Genomic DNA, 10,968 nt, shown 5'->3' on the forward strand with positions numbered 1-10,968 from the left:
AGGTCATCTAGAGAGTAGTACGGAATACTTGGGTGGTCGAGGGGGGACTTGAGGAGGGAGTGATCGTTTCCCCTCCTCAACGCACAGGCCACCATTTCAGACTCGGAATGCTCTCGGAACAACAGGATCAGATGATAATATCTCCAAAGGACAACCGCTTGTGTGCGAATTCCGCGATCCGCCCAGGTTATGTGACGGGTCTATCCCACACCATCGCATCACATCACACAGGTGCGCATACGTACAGTCAACCGTGTAGTCGCGAGGCCATCACATAAGTATACATCCTGCATCTTTTCGGGCCATATTGTTAGTCATTGTGCAGTAGCATAGTCTTCGGACCGAACAGATGATGAGGGTGATGATGGTGGTATGGAAGCGCAGTTGGGCCGGGTACGAAAGGACCCTGGTTGGAAGCATGGGAAACCGTGAAGTTCGAGGAACGAGGTTTATAGAAGGTGAATAGGGCTGATGACCAGGCTGTGGACGTAGCCTTGCCTAGTTGAGTAATAACCCCTCTAAGATCGACGGCGGTATCTCGTGGGAAGCGAAGTCACCGTTGGATGAATAGTCTGTAAACATATCATTGCGGGCAGGGCGGCCGCATGCATCACTGTCATCTCAATCCTTAGTAATGGATGGCAATTGGACAGGGGAGCGACAAACGCCTAAAGCCGTGACTGGGACAAGGAAGAACGGGGGTTTCCAGCTCTTTGGTGGGGGATTCGATACACGACGAGACGGGTTTGAGGATGACTAAATGAGCCAATCAGGGCCACTGGATGCATGACATCACTCGATCACTATCAATCGCGTGGACAGGTGGGGTGGAGAAGCGAGAGACAGAGAGAGAAAGAGAGAAACTCAGATGGCGACAGACACTTCGACGGTCTTTGGGCTAAAACCCGGTACGAGAGATGCACTCGCTGATTATGATTGATTGCGTCCGTGGAATTCGAGTCTTGTCCGGAGTTCCAACACCGCACACTGATGAACTATAAAACCCCTCGCCATCGACCACTGCGTCTCGTCCACATCATTCCATCCATCCAACACTTCCTCCCTCAAACTCACCTGCGACCAAGATAAACTGCACTTCCACCAACCCAGAGATGGCCCCAAAACTTCCAACTCGCAAGCTCGGAAAGAATGGTCCTGAGGTGACCGCCCTAGGCTTCGGCCTCATGGGTCTCTCCGCCTACTATGGCAAACCAAAGCCCGACGAAGAACGTTATGCTATGCTAGACCACGCCTACGAAGCCGGCGAGCTCTTCTGGGACTCTGCCGACATTTACGGAGACAATGAAGATCTGCTTGGCCGTTGGTTCAAGCGGAACCCTGGTAAGAGAGAGAACATCTTTCTCGCCACAAAGTTCGGCAACGCCGTCGACCCCGCAACTGGCGCTCGCTTGGTCAAGAACGAGCCAGAATACATCAGGGCAGCCTGCGACAAGTCCTTGAAGCGGTTGGGCGTTGACCACATCGATCTGTACTATTGCCACAGAGTGCAAGCCGACCAACCCATCGAGATCACGGTCAAAACCATGAAGGAGCTGCAAGATGCCGGCAAGGTCAAGTACTTGGGATTGAGTGAGTGCAGCGCCGACACTCTCAGAAGGGCCTGCAAGGTAAGAATCGCGCGCTCACCTTCTTAACCTCTACCCACTAACACTTCAACGTAGGTGGCGCACATCGATGCGCTTCAGATCGAATACAGCCCCTTCTCCATGGACATTGAGAGCCCCCAGATCGGACTTCTCAAGGCCTGCCGTGAGCTGGGAGTGGCCGTCGTGGCATATTCCCCACTTGGACGAGGCTTCCTGACTGGAGGCATCAGAAGCCGAGACGATTTTGAAGCAGACGACTTCCGCAGGTTTGCACCTCGATTCAGCGAGGAGAACTTCCCCAAGAATATCAAGTTGGTCGACGACATCAAGGCTCTGGCTGATGAGAAGGGTTGCACTCCGGGCCAACTGGTCCTGGCCTTTTTGATGGCCCAGGGAGACGACATCCTCCCAATTCCAGGAACCACGAGAATCAAGAACTTTGATGAGAACATAGCCTCATTGAACGTCAAAATCACTCCCGAGGACAATGCGAAGATTCGGAAGGTCATTGACGCGGCTGAAGTTCATGGTGCTCGGTATCCCGAGGCCTTTGCGAAGGCTTTGTTTGTTGACACCGTGCCGCTGAAAGAGTAAACTGTCGAGGATTAGCTGGAAGAGAATGAGCGAGAAGAAGAGATATATTCCCATTCACTACCAAAGTGGAGAGCCTCCGTTGACATGTCCTGAACCCGCTGTAGCCACCAATAAAAGTACATTTTCATAAAATCATACCCGTGAACCCATCCGATAACGCTGTAACCAGCCCCCTCGCAGAGACGCGAGAGGTAGAAAGTGCGTTTCACGCGCCAGGCTACCTGTTTCCACAGCAGCGATCTATCCAGCTGCCATTCAATCCTCAATCTGCCTCATCTTGGGGACCTGCCACCTCCTTCTGGGCCCGAGGTCTTGGATCTTGAAGTGCGGTTTTCTCGGCTGGTTGCGGAGGAACAGGTGGTAGTTTGCCTTGACTCGACTCATGGCCCGTCCCGTCTGGATCTTTTGGTGATCGAGGAGGATGCTGTTGTAGGCGAAGCTGAAGCGGGGGGCCCGAGGCGCGGGCATGTTGAAGAGAGTGGGGGCTGGGTGTGATTGGGATGTGGTTATCTTCGGGGGACTCTGTAAGTCGGGCTCCGTATGTTGTGCCGCCGGCGGCAATACGAAAGGAGACAGCGTCTGTTTCTCTTTGACTGCGTGAATGAGGTCCTTGGGGTCTGAAGTCTCCAGGAACAGGGATCCAGGCACAAGGCTGGCGATGGACATGCATGCGAGCGGAGATTGTTCTCGCCGCACCTTCCATATATAGACAGCACCAATACCCCGTATATTGAAGTTGACAGTTCTCGAGGGGTTCGCTCACCATATTCCACATTGTCGTCTCCGCAAGCCCATATCTGTTGTCCTGTTCTGTCAATCTCTTGGACGATCTCACCATCATGGATCCCTTCTCTGGCGAGGGCGGTATGCACATCACCCCTTCCACATGTCCTGAACTCACGCTCTAACTTCATGTCACTCAGAACTGCTCAATATAACGACCGCATTCTACACGCACGCATACCCGACTGTCCTCGAATTTGACAGCTCTTCTCTCTCCGCAGAAAACAAGACCATAGCACAAATCCTCAAATATCGCGCACAAATAGCCATCGGCGATGCCTCGTCCGTCATTTCCTCCCTGAAACAATCACAAGACGCCGCCTCCCGCTCCATAGTTGCTTTGGCACAACAAGCGGCCGGCAACCACTCAGCGGCACTTGAAACAGCACTGGCCCTGGCTGAATCTGATGCGGAGGATGCCGTGGTTCAGATCTGCTCTGGTACCGTCCTCGCAGCGGCGGGTGAATACGTGAAAGCCGTCGATCTCTTGTCCAAGCACCAAGGCTCTCTTGAAGCCGTGGCTCTACTGGTACAGATTCACCTGATGCAGAACCGGACGGACTTGGCTGTCAAGGAAGTTGCTGCTGCCAAACGCTGGGCGCAGGATTCATTACTCATCAACCTAGCCGAAGCTTGGACGAATCTCAGGGAAGGCGGGCAAGAGAAGTATCAGTCGGCGTTTTATGTCTACGAGGAACTCGCATCTACGCCAGGGAACACCAGTCCCACGGCATTGGTGGGACAAGCTGTTTCCGAGATACATCTAGGAAGGTTGGAAGAGGCCGAGGCAGCATTGCAGCAAGCTGTCGGCATGGCCAATGCAGATGTGCAATCTATCGCAAACAGTGTCGTTTTGGCAAGTGTTGTTGGGAAGAAGGCCGAGGACGTTCAAGGACTACTTCAACAACTACGGGAGAGAGACGCAGAGCACGCGCTGTTGAGAGATTTGGAAGAGAAAAGCCAGCTCTTTGATAGCGCGGCAGCCAAATATGGAGCCAAGGTTGCCGCATAGACGACATTGTCAATGCGTTTGGCTATAATGAGCAACGGAATCTCAATGTCCAGAGAGTCAGTCTTGATTTTTTATGAGAGAAAATGACATGTGCTGTGCGAGGCGGTCGAAGGCGCAGTACAGGGTCAAGGAATGGAATGGCGTTTCTTATAGAAGCGGACAACTCACAATCGCACGAGTTTTTGTGGTAACCATTCCTCTAGACTTTTTTTTTGAGGAGAGAGCAAGGCTACCCGATCAGTCAGTCGCCAGTCGTAAAACCCCCCCTTGTACCCTTATGTCCTTGTACGACTGGAAGAGATTCAACAAGTACCAAGCGACGTGGCTATCTACTTATGAGTAACACATGTACTACACAGGTATTAGGTACTCGGTACTCGGGAGGTAGCTTGTGTGGGTAGGGACATAGGTGTGTTCTCTTTGAACCTCGTCCAAGTCATATATACATACCTACGTACACACATACATACAAGGGAGGTATACATCGCACCGGGAATTATATACTCGGTACATCCTCTTGTGCTGGTATCTACAGTACATGAATATTCACCGTGTGGGAAATAGAGAGGAGAACCAAGTGAAGACTGATAACTGACGACTGGGGAGCGACTGATTGATGGACTGTCCGATTAATCGATTGATTGGTTTTCGGGACCATTAATATTATTGATCAAGGACTCAATAACTCAGTACGTACCGAGCGATCAGAGCCATCAGTCAATTAAGTAATTGATTAATTAATAAATCAATCAAATTAACGGCGATAGTGCCGTGAGGGTATTTTCCGTCCTTCTGCTTTTCGCGTTGCGCTCAGGCAAAGCGGGCTTTTCATGATTTTGCTTTTGGCTTGTTTGGGACTGGAACGAGCAGCGTTGCATGCATCCTAGAGGATGTATAGACCAGCACTGCACCGCCCGCATGTTGGTACACTCTCCTGCCTCATCATTCCAGCTGGTTAACATACTGAGAGGTAGCTGTCTCGACGGTCCGCTGAGTGGCTTGTGCGTGGAGCTTTCTTTCAGCGGGTATCCTTCCACAAGCAACATGGGTCATCGAGGAGCTCCTCAACCCTCTCCGGGGTTTGGTCTGTGGTATAGCGGAGGAGGAAACGGTTCGCAGGCGCTGAAGCCAGTAAAGGCCACCAAGAGCACCCGAGCAAGCCGATGATCCTTCGACCATGATGACAATCTGACCAATTGGCAAGACCAACAAATACAAATTATGAACAAACGTTCAGCTCTTTTCCATCAATCCACTCGTCAGCTTGGCCCGGGTTCATTCTCCTTTATTCTCACCGTCTCCACCAGATTAGGATAGGTCTCGGCAAACAACGGTCCCAGACTCCAGTTCTCCAGGCGTCGAATGTGGCTCTCAAACACCGGGTTGATGACTGGTTCTTCTTTCTCAGAAGTGCTGAGGAGACAATCCACCGGATCATACGGCCAGTTGACAGATAAATCGGCTGTGAAAGGGAAGAAGAAATCATCAAATGGATAATCCTGAGGGTTCACCACAACCCTATCTCTCATCCGTGGCCATGGGATATGTTCCATCCATGCGGGATGAGGTTGGAATATTTGCGCTGGAGTAGGCCGGAACCATTCGGGGAGGCGCTCGTAGTTTTCTTTGGTAGGATGGATTTGCCAGCGCATGTGGGTGAACATGATAAACAATGTCGCTACTTGTTCTGGCAATCCAGAGATGTTGGGGAACTTCGAGATGATATCTGTCATGAGTTGGGACATGTCATCCAGAGATCGACGAGGCCCGCTGGGGTTCAGAAGAGACGAAACAGAAGGATAGCTTGGTGTTGTGGGGAGTGCGTTGGCGCCGCTGATCGGGTCGCGCTGACGAGATTGTAAGAGTTTGAGTAGCAAGCTATCGAGGGGGCACGTAGGAGGACTGATTTTAGGGAGGACGCTCCAACGTGTCGTAGGAAGTGTAAGTTGATCGGGTAGCGTCGAGGGAAGCGCTGGGTAAGGGGAGCTGACGCCGGGCTGAGGTTGTGGTCGTGGTCGAGGGTGAGGGTGAGTTTGCGCGCGTGCATTGCCTGTTCGTTGTCCCAAAAGATCGAGCAGAAATCCGAAGTTGACACGCTCCCCACCCTCATTCAGTTCAAGGCCACGTTGTAGATTGTCTCGTTGGTTATTCAGTGCATCTCTTGACGTGGGTGAAGGCCTGTGGTCCTCGATTACTTCTCCTCCCAACTGTGGAGGATGCGGTGGTGTTTCTGACTGGCCTTGTGACAGAATGGGAGAGACGGAGAAGGCGGTCTGCCCATTTCGCTGGATATGGAAGGAGGTTGGGCTGGCTTGTGTGCCGTTACTTGGAGGAAACGGAGGATTGAGAACAGGGTGTGTCTGAACCAGCCCAGCCTGGACATTGTGCTGCGCAGCCGTCGCAAGATCTAACAGTAACAACGGTTAAGGTGAGAAGACGAGACTGGAGAGGAGGAGAAAGTAGAAAGAGGAATACCAGTCAATCCCTGCGCTCCTACAATAGGTTGAATGATGGACATGACTGAAGCAAGCCTCCTGCGAATCTCCTCATTCTCTGCTTGGATAGCATCTTTCTGTCTGATGACGGCCTCGAGCTCTTGATATGGCTGATGGGATGTCAACTCCTGTATTCTCCGCTCCAGGTTCTCAATGGTCTGCTTGGTCCGCTCTCGGATTGCGCGTTGGGCTTCACGGTCATTGGCACGCTTTTTGGCCAGCTGTTCGGGCGTGAGGGTATCGACGCTCCGCGAGCCAGGCGGAGCATTCTTCCGTTTCCGACCATCCTGCCATAGCGAAGGAGGTGAGAGGTTGTAGTCGGCTTGTGCTGAAGCGGAGGTATGAGAGGCAGGAGATGCTGGATCTCGCTGCATTTTGAGCGACCTTGCTTATCAAGGAAACGCTGTTCCTGCAATGCTTGAGTCAGTGAACAGGTCAGAATGCGAAGAACCTTACTCGGGAAAAGGGCCGGTATTTTTCCACTTCAGATCCCAGGCGCTGATACGCGGAAGACAAAGTTGCAGTCTGACACACGCCAAACGAGGGCCTGTCGATCTGCGGTGCCGGGGACGTCGGATCAGACCCGACGCATCCACCTTGAGATTTGTGCTTGTTGTACCGAGTACAAAGTGAAGAGTCTCGTGATCACCAGGGCAAAAGTTAAGAGGTACAGCAAACAAGTCACTGATTTGATCATTCTATTGGAATATCTCTTCGCCTTTTTCAGCCATTCTCCTTTTCTATCCGTCAGGCTCTCTTTCTTCGAGTGTGCCATCTATTCGAGGGTCTCCCAAACCATCCACACCACAATTGTCTCTATTACCTCAAAAGTAATGATGCCCTGAACTCCCCAATAAACAGACGTGTAGCAAGGGGTCTGTGCCCCGGACGGATGCGTGCGTGCTTTGTCTATTCGTATCCAACGCCGATGTCAAGCTCCAGTATTGTCCATTCATAGGCCAGCTAGCCGCTTCCAAAGATGTTGCTGCATCCTTCACTTGCTCAGCCAGTGGTTGGAAAACTTGAACTCCTCCTCAACCTCTACAGTCACCGGATAGCTGTAGTCGCCGCCCTTGGCCGCGGGCTCGGCCTCAAAGATGGCTTGTGCAGCATTTTCGTTCCCAAAATATTCATTATCTCCCAAGCCACACTTGTCCAGGACTTTGCGATATTTCTCAACTTTGGCTTGTGTACGGGTAGCACCTTCACTCTGAGATGTCAAGGTCAGCGCAGTGGTTCCAATGCTGCCCTTCTTGAACGGTATGTCTCTCCCCTCCAGTGGAGCCAGGTGTCGGTTTCGTTCTTTGTCCAACATTCTGCCATTGAGATTCAGAAATCTGTCCATAGTTCTGGCTTCCGCTTGCGCCTTCGCAGCAGTCTCCTTGACCAAAACCTCGTACTCGTAACCTACAAAGGCCAGGCGATGGTTGCTGAACTCAATGTAATCTGTTCTCTCAAGATCCTCTCCAATGGCATGGGCTTCAACATCGCTCGAATACGACAAAGGCGTCTTGGTTTTGTCAGCAACGAAGTCTGAGATCTCACCGAGATCTCTCTGGACGAGGAGGTCGGTGAGGTAGAGTCGAGTGACAGACCGAGGTACCGCTTCAATGAATTCTTGAGCTAACCAAGGCGATCGAACATTGACATGGAGTTCAATGAGCTGCAGAGATCTCATGCGTGAAATGCAGTCTTTGAGAGCTCCCATGAAATTTGCGTGTCGATGGCAGTGTTCTGAAATGGCGCCATGGACGCAGATCTTGAGTTCACGCAATTGTGTCGCAAAAATGTGGAGGTTATGGAACATAATGGTGGCTTCCCTGTAGAAGTTGATTCCCTTCGTATGCGATTGGAACAACATATCGGGGATGACAAACTCGAGACTTTCTAGGGTCCTGGCCGTCTTCAATGTGATTTGACTCGCAGTGAGAATGGAATTGGAATCGACGCGGAGTTGTTTGACCGGAGGAGCCTTTCCGTCCGGCGGGAAGACGAGGTTGCCAACCGTATAGGCGATCTTGTTCGCGTACGCCCCATGCAGCACGGTTCGTGGATCTGCTGCGATGTATAATGTTTCCAGATGTGGTTTGTTTTTGAGAACATGGGATTGAAGCAAAGGAAGGTTGAGGTTGTCCAGAACTAGAACCCTTAGTCTCTCTAGCCATGGGATGCTGTTGACCATAGCTAGGCGACATTGGTACTGCTGTCCATCAATGGATAGCTTGCGGGCTGCTGGCATCATCAAAGTGTTATGTTTTCCACAAGGATGGGCAGAAGAACTCGTGTTTTCTCCACAACCATCTGCCCCGATTCCGAACAGGTGCAATTCTTCAAGCTGGATTGAATGTTTCAAGACCTCGGCCAGTTGGAGGAATAGAATCGGGTCGCTATTGTGCGGAACTTCGAGAAAGAGGCTTCTGACGCTCCGGTAAGCCTTGCTTCTGATTGTGGCAATGTTCAGCGATCTCCCAAGGAATTCTTCAAGTCGATTGGCTGATGCCAGTACAGTGGTCTCGGTATTGAAGTAACAGTATGTTTCGTGATACATCTGACGGCAGACGAGCTGAAATGTCGCACAGCCAGTGGAAGGGCGAGCACCAACCACATGCTTGGTCGCATGAACCAGGCCTACAATGGCGTCGCGAACTTCTAGAGGAATGCCGAGTAAATGATTCTTCGGGTATTCGATAGTAGGAGCTTGGATGGTTGAGACTCGAGGTTTGGACATGAGCACGGGTTGAGGAGCACAGTCGCTGCCATACACTTGGCCATCCATCTTTGTATTCTTCTCACTCCCAAACTGTAGCCCCTGAGAAATGGTCATCTCCAGATCTATCATGCTGGTGTCGGGAGAGGGGACATTGGCAGGACGACAAGGGGTCGCTGTTGGCGTGCAGTGACCTAGAGAAGGTGTGGTTAGTTCAAGTCTAGACACCAAAAGCCATGGCTTCCTACCCGTGTTGATGGCTTTCATTTGCGAAGCATTGCTGAGTGCCATATTGACAAAGAAAGGCTTGCTGTCCTCTGTGAGGGACAAAGCAGGTTGGGCGGTGAGGTGAGTCCGAATTTCTCGGTCTGTGCAGGTCCAGAGTAATTGAGAATTCGAGTGATCTTGAAGCAGCAACTTGCCTCGGCCACTCCCACGACAAAACGTAGTTCTGTTATTGTCAAGAAGACTGACAGGCGTCTGATAAGTGGGATCAGAGGGAATTGTCCAGATCGAGGCACGTTAAGTGAGAGAGTTATGTGAGAGAAGAAAGAAGAGGCGCGGTATATCACATGCTTTGTGCGCACCACGCACTGATTCAAATCGTGAAGGCAGTAGCAAGGTGACAGTGAAAAGGACCAATGAGGTGACAGGTGCCAAAGATGTGAAGTTGTTGAGTTGATGGATGAGGCACATGTTATAGAGCTGTTCTGTCACCTCAACGCCTGTGACTCTCACCGACGTACCTACCACGTGACCTGTACCAGGAGAGTTTTCATATCTCTCAGCCTTGTAGATGCAAATCTTGTCTCTGCACTGACGCATGTGTATAGATCTTTGGGGACGGAGACGGTGCGCATAGGGGCTATGATCGCTCCATATAGGATACGCATGACAAGCCGCCGACAACCTTGCACACCAGAGTACTCGACTTACAAAAACCCACACGACCATGAAAGCACATAAAAGCACAGGATAACATTGACGGCATGCAAGTTGTTCTCACTCCAGTGCATGATATGCTGTTGTCTCCATGGCAGCAGAAGGAAATTCGAAGTGAGAAGGCTCCTGGTCACTCAGTCAGATTGGTCCCCCGAGTCGTGAACCGGTAGTGCGTCGACACCAGGTATCTCGCATTGCAGGAGGAACTCCTGCTTCCTGGGTCTATGCGCTTGCTCGTCAAAGCGTGATGATCTTCCTGATCCATCTCTAAGCCGGTCATCTAGCTGCGTTGCGTCAACACGGTTCGTTCAGTGTGAAGTTCTGGTGTGACACCAAGAGCTGTCATCTTCGCGTCTTCAATTTCGGCACGGGATCGGAAGGGGGCTTTGAGACAAAAGAAGAGCCTCAAGCATCAACGATCGAAGGAAGACAGGTTTTGAAGCAGCTTAGTTGGCATTGCGCAAAGTTGAACGATGAGATGGACGTGAAGAGAACAACAGAAACTGAGTGGAGTTGAAGTTTACGGTCGCGCAGTCACGAGACTCGGCCAACCTTCCTACCAAACATGATAGTGTATTTCCCTGCGGTGCATCACTCTGCTCCGACTAAAACTGTCGTGGTTCACGTTACCTTGTCATTCTTGTGCCCAACCGGTGGTGGAGGGGTCGGAGGTTATGCAGGGGAGGTCCCTTGTCCGTCAGTCTGCCAGGCTGCTCTTTGTACGAAGCCTACACACCACCGCTGTCCGAGCTGCCGCTCAAGTTCCTCGCCTCGACCTCCGAACCATCGATGCGAAATGGCAACAGAGATGGGCAAACCAGCCAAAGG

The 10,968-nt window shown here is 51.5% G+C and overlaps 5 protein-coding genes across 5 annotated transcripts; 2 read left to right on the plus strand and 3 right to left on the minus strand.

The window, feature by feature from the left end:
- Positions 1-1,112: 1,112 nt before the first annotated feature.
- On the plus strand, positions 1,113-2,201 carry Z517_07974 (uncharacterized protein; the record flags this gene model as incomplete). The annotated part of the gene is made up of 2 exons (XM_013426495.1): positions 1,113-1,628; positions 1,683-2,201. The coding sequence occupies 2 exons, from the start codon at positions 1,113-1,115 to the stop codon at positions 2,199-2,201; spliced, it is 1,035 nt and encodes a 344-aa protein (XP_013281949.1).
- Positions 2,202-2,456: 255 nt separating this feature from the next.
- Z517_07975 (uncharacterized protein) lies at positions 2,457-2,867 on the minus strand (the record flags this gene model as incomplete). Its single annotated transcript, XM_013426496.1, has 1 exon — positions 2,457-2,867. One exon carries the CDS (start codon positions 2,865-2,867, stop codon positions 2,457-2,459), a length of 411 nt encoding a protein of 136 aa, XP_013281950.1.
- Positions 2,868-3,040: 173 nt separating this feature from the next.
- Z517_07976 (uncharacterized protein) lies at positions 3,041-3,996 on the plus strand (the record flags this gene model as incomplete). Its single annotated transcript, XM_013426497.1, has 2 exons — positions 3,041-3,065; positions 3,125-3,996. 2 exons carry the CDS (start codon positions 3,041-3,043, stop codon positions 3,994-3,996), a joined length of 897 nt encoding a protein of 298 aa, XP_013281951.1.
- A 1,259-nt stretch (positions 3,997-5,255) lies between these two features.
- Positions 5,256-6,865, minus strand: Z517_07977 (uncharacterized protein; the record flags this gene model as incomplete). Its single annotated transcript, XM_013426498.1, has 2 exons — positions 5,256-6,403; positions 6,472-6,865. The coding sequence occupies 2 exons, from the start codon at positions 6,863-6,865 to the stop codon at positions 5,256-5,258; spliced, it is 1,542 nt and encodes a 513-aa protein (XP_013281952.1).
- A 620-nt stretch (positions 6,866-7,485) lies between these two features.
- On the minus strand, positions 7,486-9,489 carry Z517_07978 (uncharacterized protein; the record flags this gene model as incomplete). The annotated part of the gene is made up of 2 exons (XM_013426499.1): positions 7,486-9,392; positions 9,447-9,489. The coding sequence occupies 2 exons, from the start codon at positions 9,487-9,489 to the stop codon at positions 7,486-7,488; spliced, it is 1,950 nt and encodes a 649-aa protein (XP_013281953.1).
- Between the last annotated feature and the right edge of the window lie 1,479 nt (positions 9,490-10,968).

Source organism: Fonsecaea pedrosoi (genome assembly GCF_000835455.1).
Source record: "Fonsecaea pedrosoi CBS 271.37 unplaced genomic scaffold supercont1.5, whole genome shotgun sequence".
In the NCBI taxonomy this organism is placed as follows: Eukaryota; Fungi; Ascomycota; class Eurotiomycetes; order Chaetothyriales; family Herpotrichiellaceae; genus Fonsecaea; species Fonsecaea pedrosoi.